Source organism: Garra rufa, chromosome 19 (assembly GCF_049309525.1).
Source record: "Garra rufa chromosome 19, GarRuf1.0, whole genome shotgun sequence".
Taxonomy (NCBI): domain Eukaryota; kingdom Metazoa; phylum Chordata; class Actinopteri; order Cypriniformes; family Cyprinidae; genus Garra; species Garra rufa.
The window spans coordinates 12,671,572-12,692,067 of NC_133379.1; the positions used below are offsets into that span (position 1 = coordinate 12,671,572).

Below are 20,496 nucleotides of genomic sequence, written 5' to 3' on the forward strand. Positions count from 1 at the left end.
TATAAAGGAAACACTTAACAGTGTCTTTCTGGATGTTTTCTTTCCACTAGTATGAAAAAACACTTAACCTAAAATCTCAAACTTGACAGGTGCACGAAAAACTGTTTTTGCCTGCAGTGTCTCCCCTTAAAGGAACTGAATTCTGTATATTGTTTTTTTGTTTAGCCCTCTGGTGCTCCTCACATGAAATGAATGTACTATATGTGACCCTGGACCACAAAACCAGTCATAAGGGTCAATTTTATGAAATTGATATTTATACATCAAAAAAATCTGAATAAATAAACTTTCTATTGATGTATGGTTCGTTTAGATAGGACCATATTTAGCTGAGATACAACTATTTGAAAATCTGGAATCTGAGGGTGCAAAAAAAATCTAAATACTGAGGAAATCACCTTTAAAGTTGTCCAAATCAAGTTCTTATAACTAATCATAAATAAATTTTTGATATATTTACGGTAGGAAATTTACAAAATATCTTCATGGAACATGATCTGTACTTAATAGCCTAATGATTTTTGGCATAAAGGAAAAATCGATCATTTTAATTGTTGGTTATTGCTACTTAATACAGGTTTTCTGGGTCAGGTTCACATATACCGTATTTTAGTTCAATAATGTTTAATACTAAGTATTTTTAGGGGATTTTATGGTAGTAGTTATTATCCATTTATTACAACTTTTTTTAGCACAGACCTGAAAATGACATTTTCCAATGAATCTTGAATGTTTTGGAGCACTGACTTTATAATAATAATAATAATAAATGTATGCATGTATGTATGTATATATAGGTATATATAAATAAAATATGTAATTTTTGTATTTTTTTATAACAATAAACATTTTTATTAACATATTTATATGTCAATAAAATAAAACATAACTATTTTCATAAAACAATAATTAGAAAAATATTATTTTCAAATTGTACATGAAGACAGATTGTGACTACTTAAGGACCATTTAACCTTTTAAAACCAAATGTCTATGATTTTGCATAGTGCCAAAACCTTTACCCTAAGTTTCGTAACATTGAGATGAAATAAATAAAAAAATTAAATAACAAAAACTAAAATTGGTCAAAAATGCACACCAAAGGGGTTAAAGCATAAAATCTCAGCATTGTTTCATCAGTGGTATTAATACAATGGATATTAATTTGGTTTATATAGCTTTTTGTGCTCTCAATCATAATTATATTTTAATAATACATCTCATATATTTACATAATGATATTTTTGTGAAAAGAGGAGACTTCTTTGTGTCCAAATGCTTTGAAATGTGTTCAAAGCATATTTTCCGTACACTGTATACATCTTGCATTGCCAAAAAAAGAAAGAAGAAAAAGGCACACTGCAAGCTATACCAAAGTCTTTGTGGATATACTTCAAATTGTTTCTAAAAGTTAAACCTACACATTTAAGAAGAAAAACACTATAGTAGTTATATGCAAAAAGACTTTCAAAGTAAGAAACCAAACTGCACAGTCAAATAGTGTGGTCCAGGTTGAAATGTTTTATTCAACTGAAAGTATCCATACTGCTAAATCCACAGTATTCTAATCCTACATTTAAAAACGGAAGACTACATCCACCTATCCATATCTTTTATGCTCTCCCCGATACGCCAGAAGCTCGTTTCCAATCTCCTTTTGTTCAGAGAGAGCTGAAAGAGTTGCCAAAGGTACAGGCAGTATGCAGCGATAAAACAATAATGGACAAGATACACATTTGGTTTCACTCACACAGACGAGACAGAAACACGAAACGCACCCAAAAGTCTGGTGTCTACAACTAAAGACGTGACAGGCTCCTACAGCAGCCCTCTGAGTGTCATCTGTTACATACGGGTCCCTTCCTTTAAGCTTTGTTGGGGTGAAATCCGTAGATCAGGAATGTTGTGACCTACACTGCAAAATATGCTTTTCTATCTTAGATTTTTTGTCTTGTTTCCAGCCAAAATATCTACAAATTCTTAAATCAAGAAGGATTTTCTAGACAAGTAAAAATTATTTTCTTGTTTTATTAAAAAACAGGTCAAAATTAAGTGAGTTTAGGCTTAGAAAAAGCAAAATAATCTGCCAATGGGGTAAGAAAAAAAATCTTATTTCAAACAGAAAACAAGATTATTTTTCTTACCCCACTGGCAGATTATTTTGCTTGTTTCAAGCAAAAATGCACTTAATTTTGACTTTTTTTGCTGAAAACAAGACAATGATTTTTACTTGTCTAGAAAATCCTTCTTGATTTAAAAATTTGTAGATATTTTGGCTGGAAACAAGACAAAAAATCTAAGATAGAAAAGCATATTTTGCAGTGCAATATTAGCATTGTCTGATGTAAACGTCTCTATTTCTACCCAAAGCCTCCCCTTCCCAAAAAGGAAACATCTGTAAAATATTGTCATGTCCAACACTTTAATAAATAACGTTGAGTGTAGTGAAAATACATTTTTCAAGCCATTTATAACTGCAAATGCTCTTCTTTCGCTCTGTGTGACCTAGTAAATATGCTAAATATCGCTGCACCCTCTGAAGAAGTGAGCCTCACTAATGCATTATTTGACCGAGTGTAGTGCGCTTCCTTGGCCAGGGCATCTAAGAGAAACAAGGTGTGTGAGGGTAGGATATTTAAAAAAGAAAAAGAAACAAAAGTCAGGATTATTGCATTCCTCAGCTTTCTATGCCTCAAACTCCAGACCCAAACCCAGTTTGTGGCCACCCGCGTTAATGTTCTTCCCATCCAGAAGAGCAGAAAGGGTCAGCTTAATACCTGAAACGAATGAAGAGGGGGAACAAGTTAGAAAGAGAATGATTACAACCAAGACTGCCTACTGTAAACAGTTTTTAGGATTAGCATGTTTTTCCGTGTTTTCTTTTTAGAGTAGTCTCTTATGCTCAAGGCTGTATTTATTTGATCAAAAATAACCAGTTACAAGAAACAGTAATATTGTGAAATATTATTGCAATTTAAAACAGCTGTTTTGTATGGTAAATATGATAAACTGTAATTTATTCCTGAGATTAAAGCAGAATTTTTAGCATATTTTCTCCAACCTTCAGTCACACGATCCTTCAGAAATTTCTGGCAATTTTATAGATGTGTATTTTAAAAATAGCTGATTTTTTTGTTTTGAAGACTGCAAGTATCCAGCTTTTAACAATAATATTTTTTTACAATAATAAGTTTTAAACAACTTCAAGAAGAAATTTGGAACACCAAATTCAAAATTTCAAAATTCTAATTTCAAAATTCAAGAATTCAAAAATCCAAAATGTCAAAAATTCTAAATTCTAAGAACTATGTTAATCAAAATTATGCTTATGTTCCAATCAACTAAGATCCTCAAAACAAAAAACATACACAGGGTTTCTGCAGATTTTATGATGACATTTTCACTCCACTGACAAATATTTGTTAATTTATAGCATAAACTCTAACATTAATTCACTTAATACAAGACTTCATATCGTCAGTTTGCATCTGAAATAAAAGTAGGATGTTTTATGGCTATCTTATAGATATGTATTTTTAAAATAGCTGATTTTTTTGTTTTGAATTCTTAGACTGCAAGTATCCAGCTTTTAACAATAATATTTTTTAACAATAATACGTTTTAAACAACTTCAAGAAGAAATCTGGAACACCAAATTCAAAATTTCAAATTTCAAAATTCAAGAATTCAAAATCCAAAATGTCAAAAATTCAAAAATGTCAAAAATAAAAATCAAATAATCCAAAAATTCAAAATGTCAAAAACTCTAAATTCTAAAAACTATGTTAATCAAAATTATGCTAATGTTCCAATCAACTAAGATCCTCAAAACAAAAAACATACACAGGGTTTCTGCAGATTTTATGATGACATTTTCACTCCACTGACAAATATTTGTTAATTTATAGCATAAACTCTAACATTAATTCACTTAATACAAGACTTCATATCGTCAGTTTGCATCTGAAATAAAAGTAGGATGTTTTATGGCTATCTTATAGATATGTATTTTTAAAATAGCTGATTTTTTTGTTTTGAATTCTTAGACTGCAAGTATCCAGCTTTTAACAATAATATTTTTTAACAATAATACGTTTTAAACAACTTCAAGAAGAAATCTGGAACACCAAATTCAAAATTTCAAATTTCAAAATTCAAGAATTCAAAATCCAAAATGTCAAAAATTCAAAAATGTCAAAAATAAAAATCAAATAATCCAAAAATTCAAAATGTCAAAAACTCTAAATTCTAAAAACTATGTTAATCAAAATTATGCTAATGTTCCAATCAACTAATATCCTCAAAACAAAAAACATACACAGGGTTTCTGCAGATTTTATGATGACATTTTCACTCCACTGACAAATATTAGTTCATTTATAGCATAAACTCTAACATAAATTCACTTAATACAAGACTTCATATCGTCAGTTTGCATCTGAAATAAAAGTAGGATGTTTTATGGCTATCTTATAGATATGTATTTTTAAAATAGCTGATTTTTTTGTTTTGAATTCTTAGACTGCAAGTATCCAGCTTTTAACAATAATATTTTTTAACAATAATACGTTTTAAACAACTTCAAGAAGAAATCTGGAACACCAAATTCAAAATTTCAAATTTCAAAATTCAAGAATTCAAAATCCAAAATGTCAAAAATTCAAAAATGTCAAAAAAAAAAATCAAATAATCCAAAAATTCAAAATGTCAAAATGTCAAAAACTCTAAATTCTAAAAACTATGTTAATCAAAATTATGCTAATGTTCCAATCAACTAATATCCTCAAAACAAAAAACATACACAGGGTTTCTGCAGATTTTATGATGACATTTTCACTCCACTGACAAATATTTGTTCATTTATAGCATAAACTCTAACATTAATTCACTTAATACAAGACTTCATATCGTCAGTTTGCATCTGAAATAAAAGTAGGATGTTTTATGGCTATCTTATAGATATGTATTTTTAAAATAGCTGATTTTTTTGTTTTGAATTCTTAGACTGCAAGTATCCAGCTTTTAACAATAATATTTTTTAACAATAATACGTTTTAAACAACTTCAAGAAGAAATCTGGAACACCAAATTCAAAATTTCAAATTTCAAAATTCAAGAATTCAAAATCCAAAATGTCAAAAATTCAAAAATGTCAAAAAAAAAAATCAAATAATCCAAAAATTCAAAATGTCAAAATGTCAAAAACTCTAAATTCTAAAAACTATGTTAATCAAAATTATGCTAATGTTCCAATCAACTAATATCCTCAAAACAAAAAACATACACAGGGTTTCTGCAGATTTTATGATGACATTTTCACTCCACTGACAAATATTTGTTCATTTATAGCATAAACTCTAACATTAATTCACTTAATACAAGACTTCATATCGTCAGTTTGCATCTGAAATAAAAGTAGGATGTTTTATGGCTATCTTATAGATGTGTATTTTAAAAAAAGCTGATTTTTTTGTTTTGAATTCTTAGACTGCAAGTATCCAGCTTTTAACAATAATCAAGTTTTCAAAAAGAAGAAATTTGGAACACCAAATTCAAAATTTCAAAATTAAAATATTCAAAAATCCAAAAATTCTGATTGTACAGAAAGTGGGTCAGAGTTCAAGCTTCTGGTATAAACAGGAAAGAGTGTGTTGGGAATGTTTTTCAGGACGTTTAGATATTTGTATTGGGGGGGGGGGGAGACAATGACTTAGAAATATACTCATACTCATTTTGCAGTGCATACAACATTTAATGCCAATACATTAAGTCACTAATTTATGAAAGGTTTAATTAAGACCTGCACAAACCCTGCATACAGTGTAAAAACTATTTTATGTATTGAATTAAAATAAAGATTGCCGTATTTTCGCAAAAGCATACCATTTCATTAAAAAACCACGTTTAATTCAACGTCTTACTTGACGTTTTTACCAAATTGGATATCAAATGTTTGTTTAGCGTAAGAAAAAACTGCAATAAAACCATTTTGTTAAAAGGTAAATCTGTTGATTATTGCTTTAATTAATGTGATTACTAAAAAAAAAAACATTTTTGTACTGCATGTTTTTCATTAAAACGTTCAGCTGAGTGATATAAAGGTCTAAACAACTGCAAGCACTGCAACTTATTCCAATATATTGATTTATTATCAGTGTTATAAAGCAATGCTGTTTTAGGGTTCTTTGATGGTAAAGACTTCAATTGTTACAAAAGATTTCCATTTTGACTGAATGCGGTTCTTTTGACACTTTTATTAACCAAAAAGTAAAATGTAGCCTTGATAAGCAAAAAACACCTAAATGACCAGAAATGTAATGTGAAAATCAGGCACTACAACGCAGATACAACCACAGATATTTACAATATGTCATGACTCAACATGCTTTATCATTTAACACTTTTGTCAAATTTTTCAAATGTATCCACTTGAAAAGCACCTTCAAAAAGCAGGACAAAAACTGTCTCAATGTGGACGAAAACCCAAATGTATCTGGATTACACTGCAAAAAATGCTTTTCTTACTTAGATTTTTTGTCTTGTTTCCAGCCAAAATATCTACAAATTCTTAAATCAAGAAGGATTTTCTAAACAAGTAAAAATTATTGTCTTGTTTTCAGAAAAAACGAGTCAAAATTAAGTGAGTTTTTGTTTAGAACTACTAACTAATCTGCCAATGGGGTAAGAAAAAAATCTTATTTCAAACGGAAAACAGGATTATTTTTTTTTACCCCATTTGCAGACTACTTTGATTGTTTCAAGCAAAAAGCTTCTAGCAATCCATGAAACTGTGATGAGCTGGATCAGGTGGGTTTAATTAGGACTGAAACTAAACTATGCAGGATAGTGGCCATTCTGAAGCAGAGGCATAGTCATTTGGAACAGGTTTGATAAACTCGGTGTACCAGATTCACATCTACAGATACTCACCAGGCTTCAAGGTTTGAGTATATCCCAGGCCGACGAGGCTAGAATTATTCACTTTGGCCTGTAAAGACAGACAAAATGCGTTTGACTGCAAAACTCACTGGATTTCAGCCATTTTTTCCCAAACTGAACATGCTTCAAAGCATCTCATCCAAGCTCTTGTCATTTGTAGGCTACATTTACACTAGATACAGTACAGACTTCTCATTCAGCTGTGCCCAAACTTTTGGTCTGTACTGTAGACATGAATTCAACTGAAAAAACTTGTGAAACAATATCTTTCAGGTGGTCAAATAGCAAATAGCAAATAGCGGAGCTCTGCAGCCACCTACTGGTAAAAGTTATTTGTAGTTGTTCTTTTTACTTTTAAAACTGGATTTTCCAAAAGATGGGCAAAAATCTGACACTAAACCATGTGAAATTATCCATGTTATCCCCATGAATTAAAGTTAGAAATGTGGGTCTTTTATAAAGTGAATTTTACATAAAAAAAAGCTGTTTTTGTATAAAAACCCATTTAAAAAATATTTATTTATTAATTTATATATATTTAAAAAATATCACTAACCCACTGAAAACTGCACAGATGTAGAGTAAAAACTTTAATAAACAGAAAAATATACAGTACACACCAAAAGTTTGGACACACCTTCTCTGTACTGTATGTTTGCATGGATTTATTTGCTAATCAAAATAAATCCAATCCAGTTTCAGATTCTGAAACGTCTGCTTATATGAACCCTAAATGTTGCAATCTGAATCTCATTCCTGTGCATTACATGCATTTTGAGCCAAACCTCAGCATATACCAGCTGAGCTGAAACAGTCATAGAATGTCAATCATGTCAATATTTGATGTTTTTGCTCTAAAATATAACTCAGAATTTTAACTAAACTTATTTAATATTAGCAAAAAGGAGCATTTTTTGCCCTCACATTTTAATTTTTCGTTTCAATTTTGCTTGCATGACGCTAAGCTACATCATGCTGTGGAAGCATGCTATTCATCAACACATGCACACAAGTAAGGTTAACCATCCCTTTAGTAAGGGGGATTTTTACAGGTTACATTATTATGCCTGGAGGTGCCAAAATGACTGCCTTGATCAGTGAGAAAATAGCATGAACAAAAACTACACATACCGAGAAGGAAGCATCAGCATCAATCTGATACTTGGCAGCGATGCCAAAGCGGGTGTTGCTGTTTCCGGCGGTCCAGGCCAGGTTGACCGCCGTCTCCAGATTATCATTCACTTTTTGGTAAATGGAGCCACCGAATTCTGTTCCATCATTCCTGCGATTTGAAAACACATCAAGACACATGTTTTTATTAATAAAATTTACTGAAATGCATTAAGTACACTGCAATTCATCAACTAGGTGATCGTTTGTTTTAAACAATGAATTTCACTTAATCATTTTGACTATATTTCTATTCCAAAAGATATTTCAACTATCATGTTCCAATCAACTAAGATCCTCAAAACGGAAAACATATACAGAGTTTCTGCAGGTTTTATGATGACATTTTCAAACCCCACTGACAAATATTTGTTCTTGTTTTAAGCATAAATTCACCTAATACAAGACTTTATATCATCAGTTTGCTTCTGAAATAAAAGTTTTTATGGCAATTTGTGTATTTTTAAAATATTTTTTTATTTTGAATTCTCAGACTGCAAGTATCAAGTTTTTAACAGTGATCTTAAAGTTTTCAAAAAGAAGAAGAAATTCGGAACACAAAATTCTGAAATTCAAAAATTCAAAATTCAAGAATTTAAAATTTAAACATTTTAAAAATTCAAAAATTCTGATTGTACAGAAAGTGTGTCAAAGGTCAAGCTTCTGATTTAAACAGGAAATAGGGTTTTGGAGATGTTTTTCAGATTGTTTAGATATTTGTATTGGTAAAAAAAAGAAAACAACTTAAAAAGATACTAATTTTTTGCAGTACATACAACATTTTAAGCAAAGACATTTTAAGGGCTTAATTTATGGAAGGTTTAACCCTGCATTCAATGTAAAAAAAAATTTTGTATTGTAATAAAATAAAGACTGCAGTATTTTTACAAAAAACATACCATTTCATAAAAAATGTCTTACTTGATGTTTCTACCAAAAACTATATCAAATGTTTTATAGTCTAAGAAAAAACTGCAATAAAACTATTTTGCTAAAAGATAAACCTGTTGATTATTGCTTTAATTAATCTGATTATTTAACAGTCACTCCCATTTTTAACATAGACGTGAAACTGCACTCCCAACTTAAATTTTTATAATTCATGAACAAAAACATTTTGTAATATGATTTTGATGTACATTTCCCATGGTAATGCAATGACTGATTTTAAAAAGGTTTTCAAAGGATGAATTTTGGGATTTTAAGTTTTCAATTGATTTCTTAGGCATAGGGAAAAAAAGCCAACAAAGAAAGTGTTTCTGTGACAAAGGCCAGATCTCCTATTATGATGTAGATTTTTGAGGTACACTCTTGTCACAAATTAATCTAGTATTTTTCCTACACAATTTGTTAAAAAAAAAAAAAAAAAAAAAAAAAAAAAAGAGTCTTAGACCTTTACTCAACGATACATAGTTTGTCACGATTAGGATTTATTTGTAATATGGTGAAGTAAATGTAGGTGTCCTGCTGACTGTTAAGAGGTTAAAAAACATGCCAATTTTTAACTGCATATTTTTCAGTAAAAAGGTTGTATTGAGTCTTCGTTATATATAAAGGCCTAAACACAACTGCACACAACTAACTCAATCCTTAAGATTTGAGCTTCATTGATCTAAACAAGCACCAGACATCACCGTCCCACTTCCCGCTGCAAAGCCCTTGACAAATCCAATCGCCAGGGAATAAACGTACATATAAATAACCCACCTTTCTAACCTTGAGACTGCTGGAGACACACAACAGACTCACTAATGTAGATCTGACGATATGGTACCTACACATTTGTGTGGAGCTGAAACTCGTCGGTCTTGTAGCCCACAGCAAAGTTGCTCTGGGTGACCCGGTTCCTCCCAGCCTCAAAAGTCATCTGGTATCCGGCCAGCCAACCCTCAAAGCCCACGACCGCAGCTCCATGGACCGCAGTGCCATTAATGTCATAGTCTACGTCACAGCCCAGGTTGATGTGCTCACGCTGGTAGCTGCTCTTGATCTTTCCACTCTTCTTGCTATGGAAAGTTAGGAGAGAATTTAGTGAAATGTTAGAGGAAACTAAGCTGAGTTTGTGTGGAAAAAACACAACACTGATTGCAAGTCTGTCATCAACTGATATACAGCGCCTTGCAAAAGTATTCATACCCCTTCATTTTTTTCCATGTTTTGTTGCAGCATCATGTTAAACTGCTTTAAATTACTTTTTTCCACATCTCATACACTATAATGACAAAGTAAATTTATTAGAAATAAAAAAACTGAATAGATCCCGTTGCATAAGTATTCATACCCTTTTCTGGGACACTGGAAATTTAGCTCAGGAGCATTCATATTGCTTCTAGATGTTCCTACACTTGGAGTGGAGTTAAACTGTGGCAAATTCATTGGAATGAGTCTGATTTAGAAAGAAACACACCTCTCAGAAAAGGTCTAACAGCTGAAAATGCATATCAGAGCAAAAACCAAGATAACTGCCTGTAGAGCTCAGTGACAGACTTGCGTTAAGGCAATGATCTAGAGAAGAGTTCAGAAACAAATCTGCTGCACTGAAGGTTGACAGAAGCATTCTCCATAATGGAAGACGATTGGAACAACTAGGACTCTAGAAAATGTCTGGCAGCCCCCATCCAAGCTGACAGAGATGGAGAGGTGAAAAGGTGAGGCAAAGAATGGCAGATAATTGCCAAATGCAGATGTGCAAAGATGCTCACATCAGACCCAAAAAGACTTGAGGCTGTGAAGGTGCTTCAACTATGTACTGAGTTAAGGGTATGAATACTTATGCAATGTGCTTATTTCAGTGTTTTATTTTTAATACATTTGTAAAATTTGCAAATCTGGTTTTTGCTTTGTCATTATTATGGTGTGTGGAGTGTAAACTGATGTGGGGAAAAACTAATGTAAAGCAGTTTAACATAATGCTGCAACAAAACGTGAAAAAAATGAAGGGGTATGAATACTTTTACAAGGCACTGTAGCATTAATTCACCACTTTATTTCCATGTGCTTGTTTAACTAGCGCTGTGCAATTAATTAACAGACATACCCAGTGTTCGGAGAGAAGGAGGAATCAAATGTCAACTTCAGCCCTTTAGCCAGCTGAGAGGGGGGAAAAAAGCAGCATTATGTTAAATAACAATAATGTAATTCATATCCAAAGTGTAGAGGGTTTTCCGTGTCTCGTACCTGATCCTCCAGAGTGATCTCTGTTCCCAGAGTGTTGTCGGTGTTCCACTTCTCGGTGAACGTCAGGCCATGTTCTGCCCACTTGTACTTGGTCTCCAGTGTTCCTGCAACCTTGCTGGTCTCTGTGTTAGCCGAGCCGGAGCTCTTGAACTCCTACAGCAGCAGGAAAACAAATGTGTCACTCGCTGAGAACTACTGAAATTCTAAATGGCGAAGACATTTTACTCCTCCAAGACCCTCTTCCCTGTTTAAGCCAGAAACCTGACCTCTGACCCACTTTCTGTACCAATTTCAGAATTTTGGAATTCGAACTTTTGGAATTCGAACTTTTGGAATTCGAACTTTTGGAATTCGAACTTTTGGAATTCGAACTTTTGGAATTCGAACTTTTGGAATTCGAACTTTTGAAATTCAAACTTTTGAAATTCAAACTTTTGAAATTCAAACTTTTGAAATTCAAACTTTTGAAATTCAAACTTTTGAAATTCAAACTTTTGAAATTCAAACTTATATTTTTGAATATCTGAAACTTGAGGCTTATTGTTACAAACAGTGTTGGGAGTAACACATTACAAGTAACACGAGTTACATAATCTTTTTTTCCAGTAACTAGTAAAGTAACGCATTAGTTTTTCATTTACAAGAAAATAATTGTTTCCTTTATGTGTTTAATCCCATTTTATTAACCAATGTTGATCCAATTCAACCATACTAATAAGCAAAACTTACTTTAGATTAACTAACATTTGTGCTTCATTTTTCCAAGATCAATCTTTTAGTGTATGCTGTTTTCCATTGAAAGACAGAAATTCAACATTATTTGTAGCACCTGCCATTCAATAATCACAATCAACTTTGTGTTTTGTCACTTTCGACTTTGTCAAATAAAATAAAAAAAATAGCTGTAGAAAGATGCATTTTGCTAGATATATGCATCAGAGTTATTATAGTTAACAAAAACTAAAACACTTTTTCAAAAAAGTAACGTCAGTTACTTTTTGTTTCCTTTATGTATTTTATCGCATTTTATTAACCAATGTCTTTGCTGCTGACTTTTGTTGATCCAATTCAATCATACTAATAAGCAAAACTTACTTTGGATTAACTAACATTTGTGCTTCATTTTTCTCGTTGCTGGAGAGTGTTGAACCTTTTTCCTTTAGTCTTAGGCTTATTCATTTCACTTTTTGGTGTGAAAGTGCTTTTACATTTGCTGGAAATCAAACTTTTAATATTAAAAACAAACAAGCGAGCCCTGCCCAGATTTATAAAGTAACGCAGAATTAACACAAAAGTCATGTAATGCACTACTTTCCATAAAAAGTAACTAAGTAACATAATTAGTTACTTTTCAGGAAGTAACGCAATATTGTAATCATTACTTTTAAAAGTAACTTTCCCCAACATCGCTTACAAACTGGAGATCTGCGGTCTAAGAATTTAAAACAAACTGCCATAAAAAATTCAGTTTGGTTCAATATCAAATGTCCATGATTCATGATTTAGTTTTTTTTTTTATCTAATTTAAAACTATATAAAATGCATTGTAATATTACATTTTGTTGACTCTAATGATTTTGCTGCATATGGATTATATCTGAAGTTAGATGAGGACATCCGCTACTGCAGCACACACAGGCTTTTCCAAGATAAACATGCATGGGTCAATTAGTACAAACAAGTATGAAAAAACGTGGAGCACTTCCATGTCCATGTAATGGTCAATATCTGCTTCTGAGAGCCACAAATTCATTCTGTCCATTGTAATCATGCAGTTTTGGATTATTATCTTTTATAGGGCTGAGCTGACAATATCAATGAATCCATCTTCATTTTGATGCAACTATATGGATTCCCAAATTCCAAGATCAATCTTTTAGTCTATGCTGTTTTCCGTTGATGGACCTGCTATTCAATAATTGCAATGAGCTTTGTGTTGTCACTTTTGATATGAAACAAAGCTTTCAAATTTTCAAGAAAAAATAGCTCTAGTAAGATGCATTTTGCTAGATCTATGCATCAGAGTTACTATAGTTAACAAAAACTAAAACTTCAAATTGACTGAAATAATAAAAAATTCAAGAACCTTTAACAGAACAAGATTTCAGTCTGTTGCCGACACAACACTTTTCATTTTTATTCACTACATTTAACTAAAACAGCAAAAACAGAAATAAAAACGAATGAAAATAATATATAGGTATTAAAAAGAACAAATACATTAAGATTAAATCAGAAAACATTAAAATAATTACCCATTAAAAATATGATATAATAGATGTCAAAAATACAAAACTAACACTGATATGCACTATTACATATTAAACATATTTTTAATTAACCTGTTAGTGATATCTTTTATCTATTATGTATTTATGCTTATGCGTATGCTTAAATAAATCTCTCATGACAACAAATTTAGAGTTTTAATTTCATGGATTTCATATTAAATATACAAACTGCCTTATGTGCAATTTAAATATTCGTATATACCTTTAAGTGTTAATTATTCTATTGAAAAAAAGCAAATACATTTCAGCTTTGTTGATACTTTTAACCTTAAGTATTACAGTAATGCACCAGCTGACAGGCTTTCCTGTACAGCTTACAGCTTTAGCGGAGACATTTTTTCCTTAAGAATCTAAACACATCAAGAGCTTGTTATACAGAATCAAATTTATTGCATTGACCTCAGAGCAGATTCTTAACTTCTTCATGGCCAGAAAAAAAGCACACATTAAACACTTTGGCGTTTCAAAACATCACATCCGCAGCGTTTCTACTGTGTTTGTCCCGCTGTATGATTCCATCGACATTTGGACAGAAATCACATCAATATTTTATCAAGTTTGGCAGAATAATAGCATTGTTGATTATGTCTATGACTGAAATCCACTGGCTACTCACCAATCCATTCTCTGACCTCGTTTTCAAGTCCAACTTGATAAGACCAAAACCTGAAAATGACACAGACAAACATCACTCACAAGCAAACAAACAAAAAACAACATGAAAAGACCACTGTCTCAAGCAGTCTTAGTGTGAAGCAGCCTTGAGCTTTTCTATGTGTGAAGCAAGTTTTAATAGAACGCACTGGGGTTCCCAAGGAAAAATAAATCTCATTCGCTTTCTCCATAGGGGAATTGATTTTTAATTTTTGAAATTTGAATTTTGAAATTTGAAATTTGAATTTGGAATTTTGAAATTTGAATTTTGAAATTTGAATTCACAGTTTTGAATATCCGAAACTTGAGGCGTATTGTTACAAACAGTGTTCTCCATAAGGGAATTGATTATTGTTAATGAATATTAACATTTAATTTACCATAAAAAAAAACCTTGTCAGCTAAAAGATTGTTAATCGATGGTATTCGCTTGTGTCAAACCCATTAAAACTTATTATTTAAATTTATGTTCTAAATAATGTTTACCAGCTGAATTCCTGGTTGGAAAAAAATACATTACCCATGATTCTGCCAAAAAAATCTCCACAAAACACACCTAAATAAATCTTTAGCTCCGCCCACTGCCATAAAGCACTGTAAAGGATGTAATCGAGTCTCCCTGCACTTTCTAACCTGTCTATGTGCATAATCTGCCTATTTCTCAAATCTTGTCCTGGAGGGCCAATGCGCTTCAGAGTTTAGCTCAAACCTGGATCAAACTCACCTATCTATGATTTTCTAATGGTCCTGAAGACACTGATTAGCATGCTCAGGTGTGTTTGATTAGGGTTATATATAATCTTTTTAGGAAAGTGGATCTAGTGGGCCAGATTTGAGGATCCCTGGTATATACTGTATATGTGACCATGGAGCACAAAACCAGTCATAAGTGTGATTTTTTTTTTTTTATTGAGATTTATGCATCATCTGAAAGCTGAATAAACGTGACCCAGGAACACAAAACCAGTCATAAGTGTGATTTTTTTTTTAATTATTATTGAGATTTATACATCATCTGAAAGCTGAATAAGCTTTACATTGATCTATGGTTTGATAGTATAGGACAATATTTGGCTGAGATACAACCAACTGAAAATCTGGAATCTGGGGGTGCAAAAAAATCTAAATATTGAGAAAATCACCTTAAAGTTCTTAGCAATGCATATTAATCAAAAATTAAGTTTTCATATATTTACGGTCGAAAATTGACAAAATATCTTCATTGAACATTTCATTGATGTATAGTTTGTTAGAATAGGACAATATTTGGCAATATTTGAAAATTTGGAATCTGAAGGTGCAAAAAGAAATCAAAATATTGAGAAAATTGCCTTTGAAATTGTCCAAATGAAGTTCTTAGCAATGCATATTACTAATCAAAAATTAAGTTTTGATATATTTACAGTAGGTACAATTTACAAAATATCTTCATGGAACATGATCTTCACTAATTATTCTAAGAAAAATTTATAAATTTTGACCAATACAATGTATTTTTGGCTATTGCTACAAATATATCTGTGCTACTTAACATTGTTTTTGTGGTTCAGGGTCACATATAATCAACATCTTTAAATGAATATTTCAATAATTCGCTATTGATTTTTTTTTTTGGATTATGTCCTTTGCAATGCTTCATGGGATTGCAGTTCTTTCCCTTAGTAAAGCTGTTCACAGTCTTGTCTTTTTGAACACTTTTTTGCTTTAAATCTGCATGTGTAACATTGTGATTGGCCTTGTATCTGGTTGATTTGGCTAATGGCTTTTAACACTTTAACCAGGATGTTTCCCTATTGGACAAATGAATCAGAAAATAGCTCTGAAACCAAAGCTGCTCATAAACTAGTAAGGCACTAACATATTCAATATCAGTGTTGGGGAAAGTTACTTTAAAAGTCATGCATTACAATATTGAGAATATTTACTTTTTATGGAAAGTAATGCGTTACTTTACTTTTGTGTTACTTTTTTAAATCTGGGCAGGGCTTGCTTTTGGTTTTTTATATAAAAAGTTATATTTTTGGCAAATGTAAAAGCCTTTTTACATCAAAAACCTCAGGCTTAGAGAAAAGTAAATTGACGTCTGTACAGTAGACCGCAGAAGAAAAATGTCAACTCTTTAGCAATAAAAAAAGGAAAACAAATGTTAGATTATCTTGAGTCATTTTTGCTTATTAGTATGAATGAATTGGATCATCAAAAGTTGGCAGCAAAGACATTGGTTAATAAAATGGGATTAAATACATAAGGAATAATATTTAATTATTGCAGGTTTGCGTCATATTCTAAGTTGAATTTCACTAACTATAAAGAACACAGTGTCTGTTTTTTAGTGAGTGAGATGAATTAATGCATGTTCACATTTATTGTAGAACTAAAGTAACATCTTACTCACGATTTCTCTCAGCATGGGGCCAGGAGAGCTTTTAATCAATAAATGTAGGAAAAAGTAACTGGCGTCACTTATTTGAAAAAGTAACTCAGATATTCTCGTCAATTAAAAAGTAATGCATAACTTTCCTAGTTACTTGGAAAAAGTAATATTATTACGTAATTGCGTTACCCCCAACACTGTTCAATACTGACTTAGTGAGTGAGTCACATGACATTTAGGCCACTGTTGATTGGCTCCTGAACTGACTGGTACATTTAGGGCTGGAAGCAAAAGCAGCAAAGTGTGCTTAGGTTTGTGTATGCAGCTCTGATAAAACCAGATGAATTCATACCATATCCTTTGGTGAAGATGTCCCTGGCGGACTTGCCCAGGTCCACATATGTTGGAGGAACAGCCATTGTCTGAAACACAGAAGGGGCGTGAGGTGAAGAAGGTCAAGCAGAGGTCACATCTAGGACACGCTCATGAACAGATGAGACACTAGCCAGAGATTCCACACAGAAAATCATAAGCTGCATCATATAAAACTCTGAGGAACGTAATGCATTTTCAAAAACAAGAAAGTTAAATGACATTACTTAAGCTTTAAAGTCTTTTGACAGAGCATGCATGTGGAAAATCAACATTATCTTGTATCTAGAGAGCAGCAGCCAATCAGAAACAGTTATAAGCCAATGCAAAATGCCCAAATGCTGGGCTTCCATATAACAATTTAGCCTGTTTCTTAAACATATTATATATATAACGCATGCAAATATTTCTAAGAGAATGAACTGGATGAGAGTGAGCAGCAGAGATAGCAAAGCACAATGCAAATGCTGATCTCCGCGTGAATGAACAGATGAGGATCACTGCATCATACAGCTCAATGGCGCAGGTTTAGGCCACTATCTGACCACATAGAGGACAGATGAGCACAGAATCACCTTTCCACTCATGCCACTGATGCATTATTGCAGTATTTCTTTGGTTTTTCAGCCTGATCATCTTGTTGCGCGGTGAGACAATGACAGCGTCGTACGTGCGCGCGCTCACGACATCAGAATAAATGTTATTAAACTGCACGTTTGGTTACGCTAACAGACACTTGAGGCACATTCACAAATTCGGCAAGGGCATTTAATGCATTAGTTGTTGCATTAGCGAGTGATTTAGGCCCTGCTAGCGACATTGATGCACTGCATCACCACCTCGCTCATTATAATCTCTACAGATTCAGGCGCAGTGAGTACGCTAGGCCTCTGAACTTTTAAGTTTACTGCAGGATAAATGTCTTACATTTGAACCTACCTGGGTAAAGTCGTGAGGACAGCGCCGGGCAGGACCAGTGTTGCCAACTATTTCCAATGAAAAGTAGCTAAAGCCTGCCCGAAAAGTAGCTAAATGTTGCCAGATGACGTCACACACTAATTTGCATATCAGTGACGTCATCACGTAGTATCTGACAAGCGTAAGCCTGTCATGTCTCTACTCTATGAGGCGCTGTGTATTATATTATATTAAAACATTACATCCAGATGCACAATAAATAGGTTCTTATTAACAAAAACTCAAAACTGCATCTTTATGTAGTATACAAAATAATTAATGTTTTCTCAAATTGACTGGCCATCTCAACCATCCTTTAAATTCAGGTACAGACTCCCACTCTTTTCTGTATTTCTGGCTGTACAATTTCGATTGAGACATGTTCAGTTAAAAATTAATGAGCAGCTACTAAAGCTAACTAAATTTTAACTGTGGTTACTCTTAATTAATTCACTTAAAAATGTGAAATGTGTGCTACTGCTGTTGCACTCAGCCAACAAATTTTGCTGCTGCAGCTGTGCCTGGCCATTTAGACCTTATGTAGCCCCACCCCCACACTCTACTGAGTAAAGCCTGCAGCCACTGCTCTTTTGATTTGAGTCACTTTTTAAAAATTGCTAAAAGTAGCCAAATGAATGTTAAAAATTGCTAAATTTGTTGCTAGGTGCTTTTTGAAAAAAAAGTTGCTAGGGTAGTATGAAAAGTTGCTAAATCTAGCAACAAAATTGCTAAGTTGGCAACACTGGGCAGGACTCAGCCGAGAGGATGAGACGTGCAGGGAACTACGCCAGACTCACGCAAGAGCGTAGCGTAAGCGTACGCAAAACCACGCCACGCCCGCAGAATCATCTTGAGCATCATCTCAGCAGATTCAACATCATCCGAGATGAAACTATACATTTATTTTATTTTTTTAAATGAGGTTTGATTTGCTTATCTCTTCTTATTAATGTTTCTGCCTATTTCTACTTTTTTATACATTTTTAAAAAGTAGTTATAATTTACCCAACACCTCGGGATGAAAGTACATCTGGATTTTTTTAAGGCGAGACACTGCAGGTGAATAGGGTAAAACAAAAATAACTAAAAGCTATCATTTTACTTACTCAGTTGTTTGTTACATTGATAATTGCAAACATTTTTTGTATTACAAGTTTTATAAAATATTTTAATATGCAAATGAGCTATTTAATGAAATATGCGCTAATGTGCATACATTTCTAGTACAAAAGTCGAAACACTGGATGAAGTCAGTTTAAAAATTCTTGTTTTATTTATTTTTTTAACATATTAGAGTCAAATGTTTTTACAAAGGGGATTTTGAGTATCTCATTTGTCACTCCATAATTCATAAAACGATACATTATATATATATATATTTTACAGTTTTGGGAGGAATAAAATGTTAATCAAATCAATTAAATTATATCTGAACAAATCCCTCTGTAAAAACCTTCAGGATACAGACAGGAATGAAAATGTAAAGTTTGGTGTGTGTAAGTGCTACTGAAGTGGAGATTTATGGCTCAGTGTAGGAGAAAAAAATAATTTTGAAAAAACAGCATTTAAAAATATGGATTGTAATTTAAATCTGTTGACACAAATAGATAAAGTGCTATAAAAGAAACACTTAACAGTGTCTTCTGGATGTTTTCTTACCACTAGTCTGAAAAAACACTTCATGAAAAACCAAAAAGCCCAGAATCTCAAACTTGACAGGTGCATGAAAAACTGTGTTTTTGCCTGCAGTGTCTCGCCTTAATTTGGCTTAATTTGCTTATCTCTTCTTATGAATCTTTCCGTCTATTTCTATTTTTTATTCATTTCTAAGTGTAGTTATAATTTACGCAACACCTCAGGATGAAACCACATCTGGATTTGTTAAAATTAGGTTTAATTTGCTTATTTTAGCTTATTATTGTTATTATGGAAGCCCACAGTTTAGAAAAATAGAATTTTGTAACCATAATAATGAGAAATTTTTTCTCATAATTATAACTTAGTTTCTCAATATAACGAGAAACTTTCTCATAATAATTAGTTAAAAAGTACTAATTTTCTGAAAAAATAAATCTCGTAATAATGATTTAGTTTCTTGTTATAATGACTTAACATCTCATAATTATAAACTTTATCATAATAACGAGAAACTTTCTCGTAATAATGAGTTAAAAAGTAATAATTTTCAGAAAAAATAAATCTCGTAATAATAAGCTAAAAAATAATAATTTTCAATAAAAATAAATCTCGTAATAATGAGAAACTTTCTCAAAATAATTATTTAAAAAGTAATAATATTTAGACAAAAATGTATTTCGTAATAATTAGAAACTTTCTCATAATAATTACACTGTAAACAAAATCTGTAGAAATTACAGTATTACTGGCAGCTGGTTGCCAGTAACTTACTGTAGATTTTAATTTATGCTATTTACTGGCAACAGTTTGTTCAAAGTTAATTGAACATTAAACATTAACAAGTCTTTATCTTTACAGAATAAAACTAAAATAACAGCCTCATGCAAAGCATTCTGGGAACCAAAATCTGAAGGAAAAAAACAG

General features: G+C 32.2%; 1 protein-coding gene across 1 annotated transcript; it reads right to left on the bottom strand.

Moving 5' to 3' along the window:
- Positions 1 to 1,498: 1,498 nt before the first annotated feature.
- Positions 1,499 to 18,019, bottom strand: vdac1 (voltage-dependent anion channel 1). The gene is made up of 9 exons (XM_073824114.1): positions 17,917 to 18,019; positions 16,958 to 17,027; positions 14,194 to 14,243; positions 11,287 to 11,439; positions 11,147 to 11,199; positions 9,888 to 10,115; positions 8,071 to 8,221; positions 6,931 to 6,988; positions 1,499 to 2,777 (listed from the first exon to the last, which is right to left on the bottom strand). The coding sequence occupies exons 2-9, from the start codon at positions 17,022 to 17,024 to the stop codon at positions 2,686 to 2,688; spliced, it is 852 nt and encodes a 283-aa protein (XP_073680215.1). The 5' UTR covers positions 17,025 to 17,027; positions 17,917 to 18,019; the 3' UTR covers positions 1,499 to 2,685.
- Between the last annotated feature and the right edge of the window lie 2,477 nt (positions 18,020 to 20,496).

Bases quoted from the DNA above. Each gene is read 5' to 3' on its own strand.
- vdac1 (XM_073824114.1), bottom strand. From the start codon at position 17,024: ATGGCTGTTCCTCCAACATATGTGGACCTGGGCAAGTCCGCCAGGGAC. The intron at 11,200-11,286 runs GTACGAGACACG...CCCCCCTCTCAG, and splicing joins AGATCACTCTGGAGGATCAG to CTGGCTAAAGGGCTGAAGTT. The intron at 6,989-8,070 runs GTATGTGTAGTT...CTGTCTTTACAG, and splicing joins ATGCTGATGCTTCCTTCTCG to GCCAAAGTGAATAATTCTAG.